Source organism: Bubalus kerabau, chromosome 6, assembly GCF_029407905.1.
Source record: "Bubalus kerabau isolate K-KA32 ecotype Philippines breed swamp buffalo chromosome 6, PCC_UOA_SB_1v2, whole genome shotgun sequence".
In the NCBI taxonomy this organism is placed as follows: Eukaryota; Metazoa; Chordata; class Mammalia; order Artiodactyla; family Bovidae; genus Bubalus; species Bubalus kerabau.
The window spans coordinates 86,533,172-86,560,366 of NC_073629.1; the positions used below are offsets into that span (position 1 = coordinate 86,533,172).

The 27,195-nt window shown below is 40.2% G+C and overlaps 2 protein-coding genes across 3 annotated transcripts in view; both read left to right on the top strand.

The window, feature by feature from the left end:
* The first annotated feature begins 913 nt into the window (after nucleotides 1–913).
* LOC129656219 (40S ribosomal protein S18-like) lies at nucleotides 914–1,506 on the top strand. Its single transcript, XM_055586941.1, has one exon. The coding sequence runs from the start codon at nucleotides 917–919 to the stop codon at nucleotides 1,448–1,450; it is 534 nt and encodes a 177-aa protein (XP_055442916.1). The 5' UTR covers nucleotides 914–916; the 3' UTR covers nucleotides 1,451–1,506.
* Nucleotides 1,507–2,474: 968 nt separating this feature from the next.
* Nucleotides 2,475–27,195, top strand: part of LOC129655373 (cytochrome P450 2J2-like) — a 35,833-nt gene continuing 11,112 nt past the window's right edge. The window contains exons 1-7 of one of the 2 annotated variants that reach the window (XM_055585681.1): nucleotides 2,475–2,809; nucleotides 7,494–7,656; nucleotides 10,162–10,311; nucleotides 10,704–10,864; nucleotides 13,068–13,244; nucleotides 25,994–26,135; nucleotides 26,457–26,644. In XM_055585681.1, the coding sequence (XP_055441656.1) occupies nucleotides 2,600–2,809; nucleotides 7,494–7,656; nucleotides 10,162–10,311; nucleotides 10,704–10,864; nucleotides 13,068–13,244; nucleotides 25,994–26,135; nucleotides 26,457–26,644 (1,191 nt within the window). In that variant the 5' untranslated portion in view covers nucleotides 2,475–2,599. The remainder of the gene's footprint in view (nucleotides 2,810–7,493; nucleotides 7,657–10,161; nucleotides 10,312–10,703; nucleotides 10,865–13,067; nucleotides 13,245–25,993; nucleotides 26,136–26,456; nucleotides 26,645–27,195) is intronic. The other variant, XM_055585680.1, reaches the window with a different exon arrangement.

Here is a 27,195-nt window from a genome sequence, read left to right on the forward strand (position 1 = left end):
AAAACAGTATAGAGATTCTTTAAAATTAAAAATAGATCTCCCCTATGAACCACTAGTGTGATTACCGGACATTTATCCACAAGAATGGAAATCAGAATCTTGAAGAGATATTTTCATTTCCCAGCACCATTATTCATAATAACCAAGAGGTGGATATGAGCTAAATGTCCTTTAATGAATGAATGGATAATGAAAATGTGTACTATACATACAATGAAATATTCTTCTGCCAATAAGAAGAAAGAAATCTTTTCAAATTCTAGAAATAGATGAACCTTGAGAACTTTATGCTAAGTGAAATAAGCCAGCCACAGAAGGACAAATATTACATGATTTCACTCCTCTCAGTTACCTTATAGACAGCTCATAGACAAAAATGTGAGGTGTCCAAGGTTGTTTTGACTATTCAGAGTCTATGTGCTTGGGTCGGGAAAGTCCCCTGGAGAAGGAAATGGCAACCCACTCCAGTATTCATGCCTGGAAAATCCCATAGACCGAGGAGCCTGGTGGGCTACAGTCCATGGGATCACAAAGAGTTGGACATGACTGAGCGACTTCATTTCATTTCATTTCATTTTCTATTTCTGTAAAAAATGCCTTTAGGATTTTGATAAGAATTGTATTGACTAACATGAGCAATTTAATAATATTAAGTCTTTCAGTTTTGAACATGAGATATCTTTCTATATCTGCAGCTTCTTCAATTTTGCTGAGCAATATTTTATATTTTAAATGTATGAGTCCTTTGCCTTCTTGCTTAAGTTAATCCTAAGTATCTTGTTCTTTTTGATGCCGAGCTAATACTATCTCTGTGTGCAGATGACATTGTTTTAATATGTGTGTGTGTGTAGCTGTGCTCACTCATATCTGACTCTTTGTGACCCCACGGACTGTAGCTGACTGTGCTCCTCTGTCCATGGAATTTTTCATGCAAGAATACAGGAATGGCTCTTCCACTGGAGGCCTACACGCCGCCGCTGGGGCCGCCGCCATGTCTCTAGTAATCCCTGAGAAGTTCCAGCACATCTTGCGAGTACTCAACACCAACATCGATGGGCGGCAGAAAATTGCCTTTGCCATCACTGCAATTAAGGGTGTGGGGCGAAGATATGCTCATGTGGTGTTGAGGAAAGCAGACATCGACCTCACCAAGAGGGCCGGGGAGCTCACCAAGGATGAGGTGAAACGTGTGATCACCATTATGCAGAATCCACGCCAATACAAGATCCCAGACTGGTTCCTAAACAGACAGAAGGACGTGAAGGACGGGAAATACAGCCAGGTCCTGGCCAACGGTCTAGACAACAAACTCCGAGAAGACCTGGAGCGCCTGAAGAAGATTCGGGCCCACAGGGGGCTGCGCCACTTCTGGGGACTCCGTGTCCGAGGCCAGCACACCAAGACCACAGGCCGCCGTGGTCGCACTGTGGGTGTGTCCAAGAAGAAATAATGTGTGGGCTTTGTGTTAATAAATAGTTTATACAGTTAAAAAAAAAAAAAAAAGAATACAGGAATGGGTTACCATTTCCTTCTCCAGGGGATCTTCCAGACCCAGTGATCGACCTGGGTCCCTTTGTGTCTCCTACATTGGCAGTCAATTCTTGACCACTGCACCAAATGGGAAACCTATATTAATATCTAGAAAACCCTAAATATTACACATACACAAAAACTGTTGGAAATAATAAATGAATTCAGCAAAGTCTCAGGATTCAACACCTACAAAAATAAATTGTGTTTCCGTATTTTGATAATGAAGCATCTGCAAGGAGTCTTGGTCTTTATTTTAATGAACTCATAAACATTCTTTTAATTAATGTGTTCAGAATATTAATATTTAGTGTGGTTATTGATTCAGATTATCTACCATAGTCATTACTGTTTTCTATTCATTGCATTTAATTTTTGTTTCTTTTTTGTCTTTCACTCTTTTTACTCTCTTCTTTGGTTTTAACTAAGCATTTTGTATAACTCCATTTTCTCTTCTGTCTTAGCACGTTGATTATATTTCTTTTCTAAAACTTCAGTTGTTGACTTATAGTTCACAGTATGCATTTCCAACTAATTCAAATCTAGCTTCAAGTAGTACTACACTGCTTAATTCGAAGTTCAAGGACCTTAATGGATGTTCCTAATCCCTTCCTTCTGCTCAGCCAACATTGCATCGTTCATATCACTTATCTATATGATAAAAATCACCAAATTTCTCAACGTTAAGGCTGTGAATATTCTTTAGACAGAAATAAAAAAAACCTCCCAGCCTGGCCTTTTCTGACATCCAGGCAGGTTCTCCAGGGAATCCCATGCTTGACATCTAGTGGGTAGCAGGCTCCAGCCCAGAGAAGGACAGACTCAGGTGGGGGAAAGTTGGAAAGAGGGGAGGAGGAGACAGGACCTGAGGAAAGGCAAGGAGGGGTAAGGTGGACCAGGTGCCACAGGGAGCCAGGGGTGGGGCTTAGCTGAGCGCTGGGGGAAGGGAAGAGCCACGGTGGGAGGAGGGAAGGGCAGGATGAGACAGTAGGATGGGGCGGGGTCTGGGAACCCGGCTGAGAGCTCGGAGGCACGGACCCTCACAGAAGCGAAACCAGACATCGCAGTGATGCTGGAGGCCCTGAGCTCCCTGGAGACGACCCTCTGGGCCGCGCTCCGTCCTGACACCGTCCTGCTGGGGACACTCGCCTTTCTCCTCTTTGTTGATTTCCTCAAAAGGCGGCATCCAAAGAACTACCCGCCGGGGCCCTCCGGCCTGCCCTTCATAGGCAATTTGCTCCAGCTGGACCCTGAGAAGGCGCCCCTGGTCCTTCATCAGGTAGGAGCAGGCGAAAGTGTCAGGGCCACGTCTTCACCCTGACCTGCAGGACAAGGGCCATTCTGGGTACTGAGGACAGGAGACTGAGGGGGCTCTGAGGTTAAATCGGAAACACGGGTACACCCGACGTTGAACTTTTCTTTCCTCACCATCAACTGGAATGATTCCAGCTGTACTTTCTAGGGGTGAACTGCTGTTAACTGTTTACTATTTAAGAATCCCGACTCCATGCGCTTTGGGGGAGGGAGGGGCTGCAGGTTTAATGTACAAAGCAAAACTTGCTCCTCAGTCCATCTAGCTGATGGAAAGAAGTGTAAATATTGAACTGTAGCACTCATCTGAAGTCTCATATGCTTCCAGGAGCTTGGTTATCTGCATAATTTCTCTCCTGTTAAGGATATTTGGATAAAGTATGGTTCAGAACCCCCTCTGCATTCTCAGTAAATGTTTTTGACTGACTAGGTGACCCTGTGTTTTCTCTTCAGTTTCTTTTATTAGACCCTTGAGGGTGACAGATATAATACATTTGTAAGTCATTTAGTTGTGTCTTGTTGCGTATTACTGGGACATTCAATTTATAGTATGATAATTTTGTCTTTTTAATAATTTTATCCTTGGTAGGGGGAGGAGGGATGCTGTATTTCCCCTTTTGGAGGTTCCCTTTTCTAACTGTAAAATGAGGATGTGTGTGTGTGGGCCTAGTAGCTCAGTCCTGCTTCTCTCTTTGTGACCCCATGAATGGTAGCCTGCAAGGGTCCTCTATCCATGGGATTTTTTCAAGCAAGAAAACTGGAGTGGGTTGCCATTTCCTTCTCCAGGGGATCTCTCAGACCCGGGAATCGAGCCCGAGTCTCCTGTGTCTCCTGCACTACAGGTGGGTTCTTTACCTGCTGAGCAATCACCACCTAAATCCTCACCATTTTTCAACCACATTGCTTCCATCCCCACAAGGACAGAGCCCCTCACTTTTAGGCTTCCTCCATAAACAGGCCACTCTCACTAAAGTATTCATTTTAAAATGTCATTAAGTAGCATTAAGTGATATGATTAGAATATAGAATTTTAAAGCTAAAATGCTAGGATACTAAACCTGCACCTTTCTTTAAGAAATGTGTTTTTTAATTTCCAAGTATTGGAAGATTTTCTCTTTTCTTTCTGTTAATGATTTACGGTTGGCGTTCATTAGGGTCAGAAGACATATACTATATGATTTCAACTTTGAACAAATGTGTAAAGGTTGGTTTTATGACCCATGATAGACACTTAAAAAAAAAATTCTGCTGCTGCTGCTGTGTGGAGCGCTCTGTACTATATGTCATTAAGCTTGAAAAGATGAATGTGTTCTTTGTGCTTCCATACCCTTGCTGACTTCTTATCTACTCATTCTATCAATTACTAGGAGAGGCATGTTAAGTTTCCAGCTATAATTAGAGGCTTATTTCTGCGTTTGGTCAGTTCTGGTAGTTTTACTTTATTTATTTGGAAGCTCTTTTATTTGGCTCATGCACATTAAAATTGTTATGTCATCTTGGTGAATTGGCTCTTTAATTATTATACAATGTCATTCTTTATCCCTGATGATTTTCTTTGCCTGAACTTTATTTGATATAATATAGCCACGCCAGCTCTCTTTTGATCAGTATTTATGTAGCACACGCTTCTCCAGTTTTTCACTTTTGACCTACTTATATGATTATACTTGAAATGAGTTTTTATATATAACACATAAGTGGCTCATTGTTTCATTCTACCAATATCTCTTTTAATTGGTGAATCTAGATCATTTGTATGCTGCTGCTGCAGCTAAGTCACATCAGTCGTGTCCAACTCTGTGCGACCCCATAGACGGCAGCCCACCAGGCTCCCCCATCCCTGGGATTCTCCAGGCAAGAACACTGGAGTGGGTTGCCATTTTCTTCTCCATTGCGTGAAAGTGAAAAGTGAAAGTGAAGTCGCTCAGTCGCGTCGGACTCGTAGCGACCCCATGGACTGCAGCCTACCAGGCTCCTCCATCCATGGGATTTTCCAGGCAAGAGTACTGCCATTGCCTTCTCCAGATCATTTGTACATAGTATAATTTTTGTTGTGGAAACACTTAAGTCTGCCATTTTACTATTTATTTTCTATTTTTCACTTTGTTTTTTGTTCCTCTAGTTCTCCTTTCTCCTGTGGGTCACACGAATATTTTTTAAGAATTCCTTTTTAATTTATCCATAGTTTTTTTTTTCAGTACATCTCTCTATATTGTGCTTTAAGTGCTTGCTGTAAACCTTACGTGCTATGCAGTCAGTCAGTTCAGTCACTCTGTCGTGTCTAACTCTGCAACCCCATGCACTGCAGCATGCCAGGCTCCCCTGTCCATCACCAATCCTAGAGCTTGCTCAAACTCATGTCCATTGAGTCAAAAACTAAGTGATTTGCCTAAGTTATTCAAAATTGATAATGGCCAAACAAGGACTTGAAACTTACATCTATCTGGTCTTTACTTATGCTACTTTTCATGATATAGGTAGCAGGTAATTGATTTTTCAGGGTTTCATTTAGCCAACAGGCATTTATGACGTACTTATCGAATGACAGCATAATACAAGAGAGTATGTGATGAAATGTGTGGTATAAATTTTTGGTAACCAAGTGAGATGTCATTAAGTGGTTCACTGTGAATAGGAAAACTTGGGGATAACCTCTGTAGAATGCTGAAATAAATTTGAGTGAACTTGAACAGAATGGTAGGAGAGTGGAGTAAAGTGGACAGGAGATTTTTTAATTGGAGAAGTGACAGGAGCTGAAACAAAGTGAGAGGGCAGTGAAGAAACTGGCTGATCTGTTTGGCATGATGAGAACCTTCCTAATTTCCCATGCCCCATTTTCTAAACATTTTCTACAATAGCTGTCTGGCTTATTTTAGAATCATTTATGTGAATAAGAAAAAAATCTTACTGGACTATGATAGGGAAATGGTATCACTTTCTGGCCAGTTCCCCTCTATTTCTTTGTCAATATCTTTCAAGAATTATTTGCTAAAATACACTCTAAATATATCAATAACAATACATAATTTTATTCTTAAGTTTAGTGTTATGATTACTAACAGCAGAATCCTAATGATGAGATTTGTAACAGCCCTCATTTTATACCTTTAGAAACTGAGACAGAGGGAAGTTATGTAGCTTAACCAAATATAACATGGAAAGTAAACAGTGGAAGCTGGATACAAAGCAATTTGTTTGCCTTCAAAATCCAAGTTCTTAACACTCACCTTTTGACATTAAGACATTCTTGGTGTAATTCTAGCACCTTTCCGACACTGTATCCCAGCTCCCTACACAAGTGAGATGTATTCTCTCCGGGCACCTCTCCTAGCCTGGGACACACCCACACACTCTCCCTTTATTAGTGCTTCCTCCCTCTTCCTCTCCCTGCCCCATTACTCTCATTCTCAGTTTACTGCTGTCACATCCAGTAAACTCTAAGTTCCCCATGCTATTTCAGCTTTATGTCTTTGTCCTTAAATCTCACAAATACCTACAGTCCCATATCTTTTTGGCGCTTTGGCTAAGTTATTTCTCCATGACTCATTTTCCTTACTAAAACATGACTAATATCATTACTGCCATAAGGTGGTGTGAGGGAAATGAGATAAAAGGTGCAGGGTGGGTAGCGTGGCACCCAGTGGTGTGGCTGTCCGTGACCACCAGTGCCTTCCCCTGTCCGTCTTCCCTTTGCTCTTGTCCCATCTGCCTCCTTGAGCAAGTGCGCCTGTGCTCCTTTGCTCACGGAGCCCGTTCATTCCCTAGAGTCTAGAGTGGCCGTCTGCCAGTATCAGAAAACAAACTGTCTTTCCTATTGTTGTCCTCTTTCTTCCTCACAGAAACTTTTTTCCCCTTTTTTAGGGGTGTAGAGAGCACACTGCCCTGCTTGTGAGATTTTAGTTCCCAGTCCAGGGTTAAACCTGTATCCATGGCACTAAAAGTCCAAGTCCTGACCACTGGACAGCCAGGGAATTACCCCACCCCAGAAACTGTAAGGGAAGAATAATTTTCTCTCTCTTATAGCTGGGGAGCACAGGCTCCAAAAAAAATGAAACAACTTTCCCGAGATCTCACAGCTAGCCAGACGTAGAGTTAACTTGGCTCCAGCTAGTGTGTTCTTGTCTATGACTGGTCCTAGCCCTGTAATGAATTTTTTGCCACCTAGAGCCTGTTGAAGAAGGGGACACTGTCTTGTGGTTAAACAGATATGATTTACTACGAAGTCCATGCTTTCTACCCCAGACATTCACTAAACACATCTCTGCCTTCTCTGGTGAGTCTCATGGGCTGAATTCTCTTGCTTCACTAGAGTCTAAGATGCTTGAGGTTAGAGACCTTGCTTATTTTATTGTATTTTTATGCCTTACTCTCAGGATACATATGCTCACTCAATCCAAGTAAGGTGAACATATGGATGAGTATTTATAATGAATGCCTGTGTCCTGTAGTAGATTAAACTGAAGTCTAGTTGAGACCAAAAAAAATGGAAACAGGCAGAAATATTTCCAACAGCCCAAGGCGTGCACGCACGCGCACACACACACACACACACAAATTCCCCTTAATATAGGCTGCCAAAGCTCCACATACCCTCCATTCCAGGACACACAGAGATGTGCATATGTAACTGTAACTTTTCTACTATTTTTCAGTTTGTGAAGAAATATGGGAATGTTTTTAGCTTGGATTTTGGTACAGTTCCTTCTGTTCTTATAACTGGATTGCCCTTAATTAAAGAAGCGCTTGTCCACCAAGGCCAAAACTTCTCCAACCGCCCTGTAGTGCCTCTCCAAGAGCGCATCATAAACAACAAAGGTAAGCTGTTACACTGGTAAGTGTATGTTTGATATTCTTGTGGTCTGTGAAAGTGTCTCCAACAATCCCAGGGACCAAGCTCCTCATAAGGAACCTGAGTGCCCGCATTTCCCTGTTGAAGGCACCCCCTCAGGGCACCTGGCAGAGTCAGCTCTAATGTCAGGGATTTGGGGGAAGCGACATCACCTGCATGAACTCACCCTGGATGCTTTGATAAATAAGTATCCTCATCACTCAGTGATGTGATGTGTTGTTTAAGCAGAGAAAAGGCAATGCGTCCTCAGGCTCTCTTTCTGCTTTCCCGCTCAGATCTCTTCCCCTAGAAAACGGATGTGGATCAGCTTGTTCCTGTTGATTAAGTGATCCCTTCTTGCCTCCAGTTCCTTATGCTCTATTTTAAGGCTGTGACCCAAAGGTATCTCAAGCCTTCTATCTATGTTAAAAGAGTTTGGCGTGAATACTTAGAATGGTCACTAAATAAACTTCCATTTTCAAAAATCTAAATGCAAAACTTAAATCTATACTAACAAAACAGCATTTTTTTTTCAGATATTTCTCAATCCCTCTTTGAAATAGTTCACCCATTATTTTGCATTCATTTACTCGATCATCTGCCCTGTGAACCTAGTAAGACTAGGCACCAGTGACAGAGTAGTGAGTAGAACAGAAAAAATTCTTGATTTTTCTGTAAGCTACATGCAATTAATAAAAACAGTATCAAGTAAGCTAATAATTTAAGTCCTCAGTGTTATGAAGTTAAGAGCAGGGTTCACTTAGTATGGGTATCGAATCTGGTCCTGAGACTCAGGAAAAGCTATTGTAAGTAAATGACAAGTAATAAAATGAAGAAGCAATCCACTAGAGGGAATAGAATATGAAAAGTTTATGAGGTGGGAAGAAGGACAGTGAACTGAGGAATTGAAAGGTATCCAGTGTGGGAAGAACAGAGATTAAATGGAGATAATTAAATGAAGATGAAGATGCTAAGTTTGGCCAAAAAAGAGTTCATGTTTAAGGATGTTGCTTTTATCCTAATAACAACAGAGGCTCCTGAATGGTTTAAGTAGAAAAAGAAATCATTGTATTTACATACTACATTTTAAAGGCTTCTCTAAGCTATAATGTCAAGAATGGAATAAAAGGAGTAGGAGAGTACGGTAGCATTTTAGGTGAGAGAAGGTGGTGGCCTGGATTAGGGAGGTATCAAGAAATGGCAGTTCAGTAGGTTAGACCAGGAGACTGACTGAAAATACATGGATTTAAGCTATTCAGGAGGCATATCCAATAGGACATGATGACCTAGACAGAGGGAGAATGAGGTAGACACCCAAATGGGTAGGTAAAGGAAAGAAGGAGGATATGGAGAAAGACAAGGTGTTGGCTGGCATGGGTGGGGAGTTGTATGGAGCAAACCATGAATAAAATCATGAATATGCTGAGTATAAAGCCCAGAGAGTCAAGCAGACACTTAGTTACATGTCTGCAGCTGAGGCACAGATAGAGATGTTCACATCAGTAGATGTTATTTGAAATATTTGGAGCTGATGAGATTTCACAGAAATGGAGGATAAGGGTAAGAGAGAAGAGGGTTTGACCCAAGCTTGAAAAGGCCCATCATTTCAAAATTTGATAGGAGATAGGTTAACCGAAGATATGATGATTTCTGTGAAGTCAGAGAATTAGCAGAAGAGTCTGGAGAGTGTGGTGTCCTGGGCACCACTGGAAAAGAGTGTTTCAAGAAAAAAGCATCTCATGCTGTTGACACATCAGCTTGAGGCTGAAAAGGATCCTGGACTGAAGAGCAGGGAGGGCCACTTCACTAAGGTGGTGGAAGTGAAAGGAGATATTAGAAGGAGTGAAAGAGTGTAGTGGAATGAAGAATTGAGAGGGTGGTGGTCTCACCTGTGTTATAAAATAAATGAAGTTCTCTGCACACCTCATTATGGATTTTTTTATCCTTTGCCTGTGATTTTCTTTCTGCACACATTCACAGTTCTTTGTTTTCTTGGGTGATTCATCTTTTTAGGATCTTTAAGCACTTTCTCCTTATGAGTTTTGATTTTGTCTAGTCCATTAGTGCATACTTAGTATGTAGCATAACAAATACTTAAATATAGTATGTGACAAGTAATCAGAGCATGGGCATCAGAGTCAGGCAGACTTGGAAATGAATGCCTGTTTAACTGTTCCAACTGTGCAACCTTGTAGAATGTACTTTTATCTCCTGTGCCTCATTTTTCTCATCAAAAAATAGGGGGGGGGGGTGCTGGTTTTACACTAATGATTTAATCAGAGAGTTTCTGTGAGTACTAAATCCCAGAATGCATTACAAATGCTGATGTGCACAGCACTGCAAGCAATCAGTAAATTCAAGCCATTATATCCTTGCTTAGGGACTATTTCTCTGATTAGTTTTCAAGTACCTTACAGCCCTTTTTCTTCCTTTCATTTAATACATCATGGATCTTTTTCGCTTTTTTTCATAATTTGGCCTTCTTTTCCCAGGCTTGATCATGTCCAGTGGCCAGTTATGGAAGGAACAAAGAAGATTTGCCCTGACAACTCTTAGGAACTTTGGTTTAGGAAAGAAGAGCTTAGAGGAACGCATTCAGGAGGAGGCCACCTACCTCATCCAGGCGATAAGAGAGGAGAACGGTGAGCATGTCATAGGACAGGTGCAGGGACTGTGGCTCATACGTTCACTAACCAGACGTTCATCAGTGCCTACCTGCCTTTCCTGAGCCCAGAATTGTGCAGGGTGCTGAGGGGATGGATGACAGGGAACAGCTAACCATGACCTGCCCTCATGTGGCTTGTGAAATAAGGAAAAGATTGGTATTAAACACATTATTGGTTTTAAATCCCGGTCATCAGTTGGACTTTCCAGGCATGGACTGAATACTGATTAGACCCTGAGGCTGTCAGACCCTGGGGTCACAGCCTCAGAGGTAGTTCTGTACTCAGTGTGCCGTACGCCACACAGAGTAGGATCTCTGTAAAATAGAAGCAATCCTATCCGAAGGCTCCATTTCTTCTCCTGCCTCCAGGACAGCCTTTTGACCCTCACTTCACAATCAACAATGCTGTTTCCAATATTATTTGCTCCATCACCTTCGGGGAGCGCTTTGACTACCAGGATGATCAGTTCCAGGAACTGCTGAGGATGCTGGATGAGATCTTAAATCTGCAGACATCAATGTGCTGCCAGGTGAGGCAGTTGTCACTTGCTATCTTTCATAAAGACATTAGGCTGATGTCCATCACAGATTAGATTGGGTCTTTCTTTCCTTTTTAACTAATGTAACCTTTTAAAATTGACTTCAGCACAAACCTGTTTGAAATCAATCTGTTGACTTTACTGTTTTTGATTCTTATTCTATTGTTCATGTGGACACATCCACTCCTTTCTCTTGCATATTCACCTGTTTGTAAAAATCCTTAAATATTTCCACCTGTTGCACATGCCCATCCACACTTGTTATTACCAGTTTTCTAAATTTGTAGGATATGGATTTAAGGCATTCAACACTCACCCTGTCCTTGGTAGTCCCTGCTGTCTCCTTTTGTCCTGCTAGGGTTTTAAGTCTGTCAAAAGCTCTGCTCATCTGCTTGGTCTCTTAGGCTCTTTTCTTTATTTGGAAGGTACTTCTAGGGGAAAATCAGCCCCAAGTGTTGCGGTAAATCCTTGTACACCTAAAGGACGATTTACTTGTAATCATTTTTAACAAGCAACACTGCCTGGAGTTTGATGGACCCATCTCACCCAAACTGATAAAGCAGTTAGCATGATTCCTGGCACATTAAAGGAACATAATGAATATGAGCTACTAGGATTATTGTTGTCAGTATTACTTTTGAATAACATTCCTTATTGTCACTTCTAATCATGCTAAACCCCAGCCCCCATTCAGTAATTCCGTTTTCTTCCGTCCTATTAAGACAGAACCTAGGAAGTTTGGGACCTCAGTGAGCATGTATTGACTATTCCCAGGGAAAAGAAATTCCGGGGAAGGTTGGATGAGTCAGGAGGCAGGGGGTAATATACATTTTTTTAGAGACCCAAAATAGATCAGGCAGTTTACCCGACAATTTCACATACTTTATTTCAGTCAGTTTTTTACAATAATCCTTTAAAGATGAAATGGAGCATCCTAATGTGTGCAAGTAGATATGGGAATGCTTAAGCAAATCCACATAGTGATCCACTGGCTGTTGTTAAGTGTGGAATAGATCTCATGTAATTGAGTAAGGAAAATAACCCTGGTGCCCCAGTGGCAGTGGGTTACACTAAGTCCTTCAAATTACATCATCATCTTCATTATTGTCATTAATATCATTATTATTCCCAAAGCCTTATAGCTAGAAAGTGATAGAGCTAACAGTCAAAGGCATGTATGTTTCATTTTAAGTCTAGGCAATTTTCCATTATGTTGGGCTATCTGTTTTCTACCAGATATTTTTAGTGAAAATATATCCAAAATCCACTTAGTTTTAAAAACGTCTTATCCACATGAAGAATATATCATAATGCATAGATAGTCAAACACGCATCTATGTTGAACGTAACTAGCTACCTAGCTAGAAAGAGGTGTTTTATGCACACACAAAGATATATACACACATAGTAGAGAAAAATGCCATGAAAAAAATAATAAAAGGAAATAGGGGGATGGGAAGAGGTTCCAGAAGTACTGCATTATAGAATTATCAGGTAAGATATCTCCAAGCAATTGACACTTGAGTCTACCTGAATGAAACAAAGGCTAGAGTTATACAATTTCCAGAGGAAGACCAATCTTAATTGAAGGAATAGTGAATGGAAAAGACTAAACATTGTCATTCTTGACATTGTCACAGAGACCAACGGAGCTGGACTAGAAAGACTGAGAGTAAGATGGCAGCGAGTGATAGCAGAAGAGGGGACAGGAGTGGAAGAGGCCAGCTCATGTGGAACTCCAGGCCAGGAGAATGATGTAGAATTTCTCTAAATGTCATGGAAAGTCATTGGAGGATTGAAAGATAAATAGTGGAATGATCTGATTAAATTGTTACATGATCTCTCTGGCAGCTCAGTGGAAGATAGACTGGGAAAGGGGTGAGGAGAAAATCAGGGATATTTTTGGGAGGCCTTAAAGCACCTAGGTAAGAAATGCTGGGGCTTTGTCCTAGAATGACAAACACATGGAGTACTGAGAAGTGGTCTGAAAATGGTTCTATTTTGGATGGAGTGCTGAAATGCTTTGCCAGAGGGGAAAGAAGAGGGGTGTGACAGAGAAGATGAGACAAGGGTGATTCCAAGGGTTGAGTGTTAGCAAAAAAAAATACATATAGAGATACAATGGTTTCTTTGTCTTTAAAAGTAGAAATCTGGTACCCACTTGTCTCTAAGACTGTTTTGTTTTCTCCATCAGTTCTACAATGTCTTTCCAAAGATAATGAATTTCCTTCCGGGTCCACACCAAGCACTCTTTAGAAATATGGAGAAAATGAAGATGTTTGTTGCCCGTATGATTGAAAACCACAAGAGAGACTGGAATCCTGCTGAACCAAGAGACTTCATTGATGCTTATCTCCAGGAAATAGAAAAGGTGAGGGAACCTGAGTATTTTCCTGAGTAGTGTTCTTAGAGAGCAAATGAGGTAATTCTGATATCTTATTGCTCCTGTAAGAAATCACCACAAACTTGGTGCTTAAGACAACCAACATTTATCAAGTCAAGGTTGGGCAGGGCTGGCTCTTTCCAGTCTTTAGGGCAGAATCCATTGATGGGATTTTCCAGTCTAGAAGCTACCTGTTCCCCTGAATTTATGCCCCTTTCCTCCATCTTCAGAGCCATCAATGTAGCTTCTTCTCTTGCACCATCCTCGCGTATTCTCTCAATGTGCTCCTTGCCTCCTCTTACAGAGACTCTTCTGATTATAATGGGTTCACTAGGATAATCCATATCAAAATCATTAATTTCATCATATCTACAAAATTCTGTCTGTCAAAAATTATTTACTAGTTCCAGAGATGAGAACATGAACATCTTTGTGAGTCATTATTCAGCCTACCAGAGGGTTGGAAAAATAGAGACACTATTTCAGAGCGTGCTGCTACTGCTGCTGCTGCTAAGTCGCTTCAGTCGTGTCCGACTCTGTGCGACCCCATAGACGGCAGCCCACCAGGCTCCGCCGTCCCTGGGATTCTCCAGGCAAGAACACTGGAGTGGGTTGCCATGTCCTTCTCCAATGCATGAAAGTGAAACGTGAAAGTGAAGTCACTCAGTCGTGTCTGACTCTTCGCAACCCCATGGACTGCAGCCCACCAGGCTCCTCTGTCCATGGGATTTTCCAGGCAAGAGTACTGGAGTGGGGTGCCATTTCCTTTTCCTATTTCAGAGTGTAGGAATATCATTAACTCAGAATACAGATACATTCAAAATAAAGATATTTGTTTAAGAGTATTTGGCTTGAGGTCTCTCAGTTCAGTTCAGTCGCTCAGTTGTGTCCGACTCTTTATGACCTCATGGACTGCAGCATGCCAGGCTTCTCTGTATAACAACAGTTCCCGTAGCTTGATCAAACTCATATCCATCGAGTCAGTGATGCTATCCAACCATCTCATCCTCTTTTGTCCCCTTCTGCTCCTGGTTTTTATCTTTCCCAGCATCAGGGTCTTTTCAAATGAGTCAGTTCTTCACATCAGGTGGCCAAAGTATTGGAGCTTTAGCTTAGCATCAGTCCTTCCAATTAATATTCATGACTGATTTCCTTTAGCATTAACTGGTTTGATCTTGCAGTCCAACAGACTCTCAAGAGTCTTCTCCAACACCACAGTTCAACAGCATTAATTCTTTGGCACTCAGCTTTCTTTATAGTCCAACTCTCACATCCAAACATGACTACTGGAGAAACCATAGCTTTGACTAGATGGACTTTTGTTGGCAAAGTAATGTCTCTGCTTTTTAATATGTTGTGTAGGTTGGTCATAGCTTTTCATCCAGGGAGCAAGCATCTTACTTTCATGGCTTCAGTCACCATCTGGAGTGATTTGGAACCCCAAGAAATAAAGTCTGTCACTGTTTCCATTGTTTTGCCATCTATTTGCCATAAAGTGATGGGACCAAATGCCATAATCTTCATTTTCTGAATGTTGAGTTTTAAACCAGGTTTTTCACTCTCCTCTTTTACCTTCATCAAGAGTCTCTTCAGTTCCTCTTTGCTTTCTGCCATAGGAGTGATATCATCTGTGTATCTGAGGTTATTGATATTTCCCCCAGTAATCTTGATTCCAGCTTGTGCTTCATCCAGCCCAGCATTTTGCATGATGTAACCTGAATATAATTTAAATCAGCAGGGTGACAATATACAGCCTTGACATACTCCTTTCCCAATTTGGAAACAGTCTGTTGTTCCATGCCCTGTTCTAATTGTTGTTTCTTGACCTGCATACAGATTTCTCAAGAGGCAGGTAAGGTGTCTGGTATTATCATCTCTGTGAGAATTTTCAACAGTTTGCTGTGATCTGCACAGTGAAAGGCTTTGGCTTAGTCAATAAAGCAGAAGTAGATGTTTCTCTGGAACTCTCTTGCTTTTTTTTTTATTAATTTTTTTATTGAAGGATAATTGCTTTATAGAATTTTGTTGTTTTCTATCAAATCTCAACATAAATCCACCATAGTTATACATATATCCCCTCCCTTTTGAACCTCCCTCCCATCTCCCTCCCCATCCCACCCCTCTAAGTTGATACAGAGCACCTGTTTGAGTTTCCTGAGCCACATAGTAAATTCCCATTGGCTATCTATTTTAAATAAGGTAATGTAAGTTTCCACGTTACTCTTTCCATAGATCTCACCTCTCCTCCCCTCTCCCTATGTCCATAAGTCTATTCTCTATGTCTGTTTCTCCATTGCTGCCCTGTAAATAAATCCTTCAGAACCATTTTTCTAGATTCTGTATATATGCATTAGCACATGATATTTCTCTTTCTCTTTCTGACTTACTTCCCTCTGTATAATAGGTTCTAGGTTCATCCACCTCATCAGAACTGACTCAAATGCATTCCTTTTTATGGCTGAGTAATATTCCATTGTGTATATATACATGACTTCTTTATCCATTCGTCTGTAGATGTATATCTAGTTTGTTCCATGTTCTAGCTATTGTAAATAGTGCTGCAGTAAACAATGAGATACATGTGTCTTTTTTGATTTTGGTTTCCTCAGGGTATAGGCCTAGGAGTGGGATTGCTGGGTCATATGGTGGGTTTATTCCTAGCTTTTTAAGGAATTCCCATACCATCTTCCATAGTAACTGAATCAATTTACATTCCCACCAACAGTGCAAGAGTGTTCCCTTTTCTCCAGCGTTTATTCTTTGTAGACTTTTTGATGATGGCCATTCTGACTAGTATGAGTGATATCTCATTGTAGTTTTAATTTGCATTTCTCTAATAATGAGCAACATTGAGCATCTTTTCATGTGTTTGTTAGCCATCTGTATGTCTTCTTTGGAGAAATATCTGTTTAGGTCTTCTTCCCACTTTTTGATTGGGTTGTTTGTTTTTCTGTCTTTGAGTTGTATGACCTGCTTGTATATTATGAAAATTAATCCTTTGTCATTTGTTTCATTTGCTATAATTTCCTCCCATTCTGAGGGTTGTCTTTTCACCTTGCTATAGTTTCCTTTGCTGTGCAAAAGTTTAATCAGGTCCCACTTGTTTATTTTTGTTTTTATTTCTGTTACTCTAGGAGGTGGGTCCTAGAGGATCTTGCTTTGATTTATGTCATTGAGTGTTCTGCCTGTGTTTTCCTCTAAGAGTTTTATAGTTTCTGGTCTTATATTTAGGTCTTTAATCCATTTTGAGTTTATCTTTTTGTTTGATGTTAGGAAGTGTTCTAATTTCATTCTTTTACATGTAGCTGTCCAGTTTTCAAAGCACCATTTATTGAAGAAGCTGTCTTTGCCCCATTGTATATTCATGCCTCCTTTGTTAAAAATAAGGTACCCATAAGTGAATGGGTTTATTTCTGGGCTTTCGATCTCGTTCCATTGATCTATATTTCTTTTTTGTGCCAGTACCATCTTTTCTTGATGACTATAGCTTTGTAGTATAATCTGAAGTCAGGAAGGTTGATTCCTGCATCTCCATTCTTACTTATCAAGATTGCTTTGGCTATTCAGGGTCTTCTGTGTTTTCATATGAATTTGTTCTGGTTCTGTGAAAAATGTCTCTGGTAATTCGATAGGGATCATATTGAATCTGTAGATTACATTTGGTAGTATAGTCATTTTCATAATATTGATTATTCCTACTCAGGAACATGAAATATCTCTGCATCTATTTATGTTGTCTTTGATTTTTCATTAGTGTCTTATAATTTTCTGTGTACAATTCTTATGTTTCCTTAGGTAGGTTTATTCCTTGGTATTTAATTCTTTTTGTTGCAGTGGTGAATGGGATTGATTCCTTAATTTCTCTTTCTGAGTTTTCATTGTTAGTATATAGAAATGCAAGTGATTTCTGTGTATTGATTTTGTATCCTGCAACTTTGCTAAATTCACTGATTAGCTCTAGTAATTTTCTGATACTATCTTTTGGGTTTTCTATGTACAGTATCATGTCATCTGCAAACAGTGAGAGCTTTCCTTCTTTTCTGATCTGGATTCTTTTTGTTTCCTTTTCTTCTCTGATTGCTGTAACAGGACTTCCAGAATGATATTGAATAATAGTGGTGAAAGTGGACACCATTGTCTTGTTCCTGATCTTAGGGGGAATACTTTCAGTTTTTCACCATTGAGAATAATGTTTGCTATAGTCTTATCATTTATGGTCTTTACTATTTTGAGGTAGATTCCTTCTATGCCCATTTTTTGAAGGATTTTAATCATAAATGGGTGCTGTATTTTATCAAATTCTTTTTCTGCATCTATTGAAATGATATGGTTTTTATCTTTCAATTTGTTAATATGGTGTATTACATTGAATGATTTGAGTATATTGAAGAATCCTTACATCCCTGGAATAAACCCAACTTTATCAATATGTATGAGGGTTTTGTTGTGCTGCTAAATTCTGTTGCTAAAATTTTGTTGAGGATTTTTACATCTATGTTCATTAGTGATATTGGCCTGTAGTTTTCTTTTTTTGTGTGTTGTCTTTCCCTGGTTTTGGTATCAGGGTGATGATGGCCTCATAGAATGAGTTTGGAATTGTTCCTTCCTCTGAAATTTTTTGAAAGAGTTTTAGAAGGACAGGCATTAGGTTTTCTCTAAATGTTTAATAGAATTCTCCTATGAAGCCATCTGGTCCTGGGCTTTTTTTTGGGGGGGGAAATTTTTGATCACAGCTTCAATTTCAGTGCTTGTATTTGGGTTGTTCATAATTTCTATTTCTTGCCGGTTCAGTGTTGGAAGATGGAACTTTTCTAAGAATCTGTCCATTTCTTCCAGGTTATCCATTTTATTGCCATAGAGTTGTTCATAATAGTCTCTTATGATCCTTTGTATTACTGCATTGTCTGTTGTAACCTCTTCTTTTTCATTTCTAATTTTGTTGATTTGATTCTTCTTTTTTTTCTTGAAGAGTCTGGATAAAGGTTTGTCAATTTTGCTTATCTTCTCAAAGAACCAGCTTTCAGTTTTATTAATCTTTATATTGTTTCTTTCATTTCTTTTTCATTTATTTCTGCTTGGATCTTTATGGTTTCTTTCCTTCTACTAATCTTTGGATTTTTTTTGTTTGTTTGTTTTTCTTTTCCCCGTTGCTTTAGGTGTAAAGTTAGGTTGTCTATTCGATGTTTTTCTTGTTTCCTGAGGTAGGATTGTATTTCTATAAACTTCCCTCTTAGAACTGCTTTCGCTGCATCCCATAGGTTTTGAGTTGTCATGTTTTCATTGCCATTTGTTTCTAGACATTTTTTGATTTCCCTTTTGATTTCTTCAGTAACCTGTTGGTTATTTAGAAATGTATTGTTTAATCTCCAAGTGTTTGTGTGTCTTACAATTTTTTCTTGTATTTGATATCTAGTCTCATAGAATTGTGGTCGAAGAAGATGCTTGATATGATTTCAATTTCTTAAATTCACTGAGGTTTGATTTGTGACCCAAGATGTGGTCTATCCTGGCAAATGTTCCATGTGTACCTGAGAAGGTGTATTCTTCTGCATTTGGATGAAATGTCCTGAAGATATGAATGACATCCATATCATCTAATGTATCACTTAAGACTTGTGTTTCCTTATTACTTTTCTGTTTTGATGATCTGTCCACTGGTGTGAGTGGGGTGTTAAACTCTCCTACTATTATTGTGCTACTGTCAATTTCTCCTTATGTCTGTAGTATTAGTCTTATGTATTGAGGTGCTCTTATGTTGGGTGCATAGATATTTACAGTTGTTATCTCTTCATCTTGATTGTTCCCTTGATCATTATGTAGTGTCCTTCCTTATCTCTTGTAAAATTCTTTATTTTAATGTCTACTTTGTCTTATATGAGGATTGCTGCTCCGGCTTTCTTTTACTTCCCATTTGCAAGGAATATATTTTTCCATCCTCTCACTTTCAGTCTATATGTGTCTTTAGATCTGAAGTGAGTTTCTTGTAGATAGCAAATATGGGTCTTATTTTTGCATCCATTCAGCCACTCTGTGTCTTTTGGTTGGAGTATTTAATCCATGTACATTTAAAGTAATTATTGATCTGTATGTTCCTATTGTCATTTTCTTAATTGTTTGGGGTTTGATTTTGTAGATCTTTTTCTTCTCTTATATTTCTTGACTATATAAGTCCCTTTAACATTTGTTGTAAAGCTGGTTTGGTGGTACTAAATTCTCTTAACTTTTGCTTGTCTGAAAAGCTTTTATCTCTCCACCAACTTTGAATGAGATCCTTGCTGAGTACAGTAATCTTGGTTGTAGATTTTTCCTTTTCAGTACTTTAAATATATCCTGCCATTCCCTTCTGGCCTGCAGTTTCTGCTGAAAGATCAGCTATTAAGCAAATGGGGTTTCCCATGTATGTTACTTGTTGCTTTTCCCTTGCTGCTTTTAATATTATTTCTTTGTGTTTAGTCTTTGTTAGTTTGATTAGTATGTGTCTTGGTGTGTTTCTCCTTGGGTTTATCGTCAATGGGACTCTTTGTTCCTCTTGGACTTGACTATTTCCTCTTCCATGTTGGGGAAATTTTCAACTATAATCTCTTCAAAAATTTTCTCATACCCTTTCTTTTTCTGTTATTCTTCTGGGACCACTATAATTCAAATTTGGGGCATTTGATATTGTCTCAGAGGTTTCTGAGACTATCCTCAGTTTTTTTCATTATTTTTACTTTATCTGTTCTTCAGAAGTTATTTCCACAATTTTGTCTCCCAGCTCACTGATTCATTCTTCTGCTTCAGATATTCTGATATTGAATCCTTCTAGAGTAGTTTTAATTTCAGTAATTGTGTTGTTTGTCTCTCTTGGCTTATTCTTTAATTCTTCTAGGTCTTTGTTAATTGATTCTTGCATTTTCTCCATTTTGTTTTCAAGGTTTTTGATCATCTTTACTATCATTATTCTGAATTCTTTTTCAGGTAGTTTGCCTATTTCCTCTTCATTTATCTGGACCTCTGTGTTTCTAGTCTGTCCCTTCATTTGCATAGTACTTCTCTGCCTTTTCATTATTGTTTTTTTTAACTTATTGTGTTTGATGTCTCCTTTTCTCAGTCTTCAAGGTTGAATTATTTCTTCTTTTTGGTTTCTGCCCTCCTAAGTGTTGGTCCAGTGTAAGCTTTGTATAGGGTGGGATTTGTGCTGAGTTTTTTGTTTGTTTGTTTTTCCTCAGATGGGCAAGGCTGAGTGAGGTGGTAATCCTCTCTGCTGATGATTGGGTTTGTATTGTTTTGTTTGTTGTTTAGATGAAGCATCCTGCACAGGGTGCTACTGGTGGTTTAGTGATGCCATATTTTGTATTCAAGTGGCTTCCTTTGTGTGAGTTTTCACTATTTGATATTCCCTGGGGTTAGTTCTCTGGTAGACTAGGGTCGTGGAGTCAGTGCTTTCATTCCAAAGGCTCAGGGCTTGATCTCTGGTCATGAACAAAGATTCCTCAAGTGGTTTGCTATGGTATTAAGTGAGATTAAAACAAATACCCCAAACCAAGGACCCAAAGATGAACCCCTGACAAATGGCCGTTACAAAATCAGGTAAATAATAATTAAAATAACAGAATATACACATATACATATATACCCATAAGTAAAGTCAAAACAGTCCAACGAAAATAAAGTACAGTAGATTGACCAGGTGAACAAAGGAAATAAAAAATTGTATTTACCAGTTAAGAACAAAACTAACTAAAGCACAAACTGGAAAACAAAACTAAATCAAGGTGCAAATAAAGCAATGAAAGCAGACCTAACAAATATGTTGAGAGGAAAGAAAAGAAAGAATAGATATGCAAAGTTAAATAGTCGTGGATGCAGAAGATTTATATACATTAACGATTAACTGCAAAATAAAGAATAGTAGGAAAGGCAAACCAAGGAATAAATGTAGAAAAATATATAGTAGGTTTAAAAAATTAAAAATTAAAATTATAAAAAAGAGAAAAGAAAAAAAAGAAGATTTAAAAAAAAGGAAGAAGACAGAAAGAAAAAGGAAAACTCCACAGAACTTCAAAAGCCCAATATAGAGGCAGAGGTTTATAACAACAATAAAAAGTGTCACTGAATACACACACACACACATATATATACACACCCATAAGCAAAATCAAAACAGTCCAACAAAAATAAGGTAGAATAGATTAACCTGGCAAACAAAGGAAACCAAAAATTATATCTACCAGTTAAGAATAAAACTAACTAAAGCACAAACTGGAAAACAAAACAAAAGCAAAGTGCCAATTGGGGAATAAAGCAATGAAAATAAAAGTAACAAATATGTTGAGAGGAAAAGAAAGAAAGAATAGATATGCAAAGTTAAATAGAGGTAGATAAAGAAGATTTATATACATTAAAGATTAACTGCAAGGGGAAAAGAACAGTAGGAAAAGCAAACAAAGGAATAAATATAGAAAAATAATAATAGGTTTAAAAAGTTAAAATTTAAAAAAAAAGGAAAACTCCACAGAACTGTGAAAGCCCAACATAGAGGCAGAGGTTTATAACAACAATAAAAAATGTGAGAGAAAAAAAAAAGCTCAAAAGCTTAATTAGATTTCATAGTGCCAATAAAATCAACAACTACAACAGAAAGGGGGGGAAAAAAAGAAAAAAAAATCCAAAAGAAGCTACAGAACAAATCAAAACACAAGAATAATAAATGTTTTTCCTGAATCACTGCTGTCAGAGTCCTTTCCCTCTCTGGGAGTCACAGTCCACCTCACCTCTCTAGGATGCCCTCCAACACTATGCTGATCTCTGGACCTGCTGTGGGTACAGCTCAGATTCTAATCTGGTCCCATTCCTGTGTGTTCTTCCCTCCAGTGTCCACAGCTAACAGAACCAGTGCATTTTCTTTTGTGCGAGCTCTCAGTGTCCTTTTACATATTCCATAGGCACAGAGACTGCCTAGTTGATCATGTGGGTTTAATCTGTAGCTTGTACAGCTGGTGGGAAGATTTTGGGTCTTCTTCCTTGGCCACACTGCCCCTGGGTTTCAATTGTGGGTTTATTTCCACCTCTGCATGTGGGTCATCCATCGTTCACTGGGGTTTGCTTCTGAGGCTGCCCTGGAGGACTTGGGTTTGCCCTTGTGAGGGTCAAGTGCAGAGGTGGTCCAGCTGCTTGGGTCGCAGGGGTTCTGGCAGCACCAGGTACTCAGAGGAGTTGGCGGCTAGGGCAGCAGGAAATATAATGCTCTAGAAGAGTATGGCAACCAGTATTGGCCAATACGTTCCAGTATTCTTACCTGGAGAAGCCCCCTAACAGAGAAGCCTGGCAGGCCACAGTGTACAGGGTCACAGAGAGTTGGACACGAATGAAGTGATCCTGTTTGCATAGATGCAAGACTTTTTTTTTTTTTGGCCTGTGGCAGCTCTGCCCCAGTGAGAGTTGAGCGTGAAGGTGGCGCAGCTTCTTGGCTTGCAGGGACCCTGGCGGCACCAAGTGTGTGGGGACATGGACTGCCTCCATCGCAGGAGTTATGACCCTCTCAGAGTCTTTTTTCAAGCCTCTTGTAGCTGGTGATCAGAAGGCTCTTTAGCCAGCCTTTCTCTGTAGCTCTGCTCATTCAGACACTTAGAGGGCTCCCATGCCTGCAGTCCTTTTCTGTTGTTGGGCACGTCAGGCACACAGAGGGGCCCACCTGGCTGGCATCTTACTCTGTAGATCTGTGTATCAGGCACTTAAAGAGGCACCCTGGGTGGGGTCTTACTCTAGTTCAGTGCATCAGGCGTTTGATGGGCCAGCCTCTCTATTGTTCACACCGATGCTGGTGTGTGGGGAGAGAGAGGCTATGGTGATGGTTCCAGCCACTACTGCGTGACTCAGAAGTATTGCTTTGCTTCCATGGCTGCTCAGGTTTTCTCCACAGGCATTTCCCACCATAATCTTCTTGTTCACATCCCCTCGATCTGTCTCTCTGTAACCAACAGCAGCCCTCACCCTGAGATTGCTCCACAATCCCTAAACTCCATCTCCCAGCCATTGCACCTTCCAGGGAACCTATGTCTCTGTCCAATGTATGTATGGCTGCAGCAAGGACTGTCTGGTTCTCATTCCATTTAGGCTGCCACAGATCAGCTGTTTCACTCTCAGCCTTAAATGTTTCTCCTCTGACTCATAAATTGCCCCAATGTGGGATCAGACCCCTGCTTCAGTTCCCCCACCAGCTGAGGGCAGGTCCAGTCCTACTAACACTCCTAGTTTTCCCCCTCATTGCTTCATCCTACTGAGTTTTGCATGGTTCTGTATATTCTTTTCTGCTGGTCAGGCACTCCTGTCCACTCGCAGCTGGTGTTCTGCATGCACATCTCTGTTTGAAGGTGTATTCCTGGTGTATCTGTGGAGAGAGATGTACTCCATGTCCACCTACTCCTCTGCCATCTTATTCTCCTGCCCAAGCTTCTGTGAGGCTTCTTTAAAGAGAATCATAAAGGTGTGTGTGGTGAGCTCTTCAAAGCATTTTGCCTGTGGATTGGAGCACGCAGATGTCCCCTGCCAGCTCCTGGCTTGGGGTGGGACGGTGCTGCGTCAAGCTCCTTGCAAGCACCCCAGGTCTTGCTGATCTGCTCAGGAGAAGCAGTCAGTGTGAATGGTCTCTCTTGCTCTTTTGATGATCCAGCAGAGTTGGCAATTTGATCTCTGGTTCCTCTGTCTTTTCTAAATCCACCTTGAACATCTGGAAGTTCTTGGTTCCTGTACTGTTGAAGTCTCACTTGGAGAATTTTGAGCATTACTTTGCTAGTGTGTGAGATGAGTGCAATTGTGCAGTAGTTTGACATTCTTTGGCATTGCCTTTCTTGGGGATTGGAATGAGAACTGACCTTTTCCGGTCCTATGACCATGGCTGAGTTTTCCAAATTTGCTGACATATTGAGTGCAGCGCTTTAACAGCATCTTTTAGGATTTGAAATGGCTCAACTGGAATTTCATCACCTCTAGTAGCTTTGTTCATAGTGATGCTTCCTAAGGCCCACTTGATTTCACATTCCAGGATGTCTGGCTCTACATGAGTGATCACACCATCGTGGTTATATGGGTCATTAAGATCTTTTTTGTATAGTTCCTGTGTGTATTCTTGCCACCTCTTCATAATATCTTCTGCTTCTGTTAGGTCCATACCGTTTCTGTCCTTTATTGTGCCCATCTTTGCATGAAATGTTCCCATGGTATCTTTAATTTTCTTGAAGAGATCTCAAGTTTTTCCCATTCTATTGTTTTCCTCTATTTCTTTGCACTGATCACTTAGGAAGGGTTTCTTATCTCTCCTTGCTGTTCTTTGGAACTCTGTATTCAGATGGGTATATCTTTCCTTTTCTCCTTTGCCTTTAGCCTCTCTTCTTTTCTCAGCTATTTGTAAAACCTCCTCAGACAACCATTTTGCCTTTTTGCATTTCTTTTTCTTGATCACTGTCTCCTATACAATGTCATGAACCTCATCCATAGTTCTTCAGGCACTCTATCAGATCTAATCCCTTGAATCTATTTGTCACTTCCACTGTATAATCGTAAGGTATTTGATTTAGGTCATACCTGGATGGTCTAGTAGTTTTCCCTACTTTCTTTAATTGAGGTCTTTGGAAAGCCCAAATACAGCCTTTTCAGCTTAATCTCTATGCTCTGCCCATATCTGAAAGACCTGTACCCGATAGGAAAAAGAAGCATTGTTTTATTAATAGCCATACCAATGTCCAGTCCACTACCCCTTTTCCAGTTCCCCAGTGCAGAGCACAAGCGAACATGAGTCAGATGCCAAAGGTTAGCCTCAAGTGGAGGACTTTTGCCAGGATTCCTCCCTCCTCCCTATTTCATGCACTTTCAAATGTTATTTGTAAGATGCATGGGAAAGGCCAAATAGGCTGTATGTCCTTTAACATAGTAAGCCCTCTGGCTAATGCTCATCACTGCCACAGTGGCATGATTTTTGACTCATTTTCAACTCTTGCAGTTGAAATAATTGTGCATTTTTCTCTGTCTCCTATTTCACTTTATCATTATACCATTAATAGAAGCATTGATTTCTCCTGAGAGGAGGAGATTTCACTTGTTATAAGGTGTGCAGGTGTGCGACCACACACAGAGGAACACTGACACTTTGAAGCTTCTGTAGCAAAGTGGTGAAGATGCTGAAGTGCCATGAGGAATGGCCACTGGAATCAGAGAATTTTAACCTAAAAAGGAGGATGTTAATGGGAAATTATGAAAATTGTTGTACTGCAGAGAAATTCATTTTATTCTTTATGATAACAGTACAAACATTGGTTAAGGATTTCTTATGTGACCTTTCCATCTCACATAGTTCATAATGCCAGTTGAGGGATGGGTATTGAACGTAGTTTGAAAGGTTTAGTAACTTGGTCAACTCATACACATAGTAAAAGGTGTGGCTAATATTGTAACCCAAATATTATTATATTTCCAATATAATAATATACTGTTATAATAATAAATAACAGAGTCTCCCAAAATATGGAAGTAAAGAGGATGTCTCAATTTTCACCCATCCAAGGTGACAAGAGATTCCAACACTTGGGGCAGGAGTATGCTAATGATACTGCAATAATAAGCCTCTGCCTGCTGAGATGGTCAAAGGAAAAGTCATTTCTCTTGGGGGAATCTCTCCTCCCATGTTCTCACTAGGATGAAGCCTCCTATAATCTGGCAACTAAGAACCATCTGGATAAGCCAATAATCGCTGTATTTTTTAGCATAAGGGCGATGCTGCTTCAAGTTTCCGTGAAGAAAACCTCATCTACAACACCCTGGACCTCTTCCTTGCTGGAACAGAGACGACTTCAACCACCCTGCGCTGGGGGCTGCTCTTCATGGCCCTTAACCCCGAAATCCAAGGTGAGCTCATTAGTGGATGGGCTGGGCCAGGCCAGTATGCTTCCATAAATTAGTTCATCTATAGGGAATGTTGGTTCACTCTCACTAATAAGAGGAATCTGAAGCTCAGAGAGCTTTCCAGCAGGAATGTTGCTGAGCAAGAGTTTGCCACCTAATTTGTCTGAGAGCAAGGCCCACTTCCCACTCTCATACCTCCCTGAGAAGCTAGTCTGGAGAGCCTAAGATAGCCATTTTGATGCTGGTTATTTCATTCCTTAACTTACCAGGCTCAAGGAGAGTTATGGAAAAACAGAATAATAGAACCACCTCTGCTTTTTTCAGAAAAAGTCCAAGCTGAGATTGACAGGGTGCTTGGCCAATCACAACAGCCAAGCACGGCCGCTCGAGAGTCCATGCCCTACACCAACGCTGTCATCCATGAGGTGCTGCGAATGGGGAACATCATCCCTCTGAACGTGCCCCGGGAAGTGGCAGTGGACACCACCCTGGCTGGATACCACCTGCCCAAGGTAATTAGGGGCTCACACCAACAGCCTCAGATCTCCAGGCTCATATTTTAAATGGTGGGATTCTCACCTGGAAAAGTGACCTGTTTTCTTGTCTTAGCGAAACACTTAAATGGGGAGAGAGAGGTATAATTACTGACTTAATACTGGATATTTCTCTTCATGTGGGGTCTTCAGAACATAATCAGGTCAATGGTAATTGGTGTTCTGAAGGAGAACGGAAATTCCTACATCAAGCACGTTCAGGCAAAGGCTGAATGCTCTCTGCTGTGAGATTTCTCATTCTTTTTACTGCATGATGTGCAGGCAGCAATTCTCAGTCAGCCTTTGCCATGAAGTCCTTTTCTTTGTCATGGGAGGGCTTCTGATAGGATAGTGACTTGCCAGATTTATTTTTGGAAAATTCTGCTTCACGATCCTAGGGCTATAGAACATTAAAATATGAGGGACAGTTGAGACCTCCTGGGCCATCACATTAAACTGGTGTTTCTAACATAATATCCCCACAGGTATTGCCTTGACTTAGTCTCTTGATGGGACTACCTCACAAGAGA

Bases quoted from the DNA above. Each gene is read 5' to 3' on its own strand.
- LOC129656219 (XM_055586941.1), top strand. From the start codon at position 917: ATGGAATTTTTCATGCAAGAATACAGGAATGGCTCTTCCACTGGAGGC.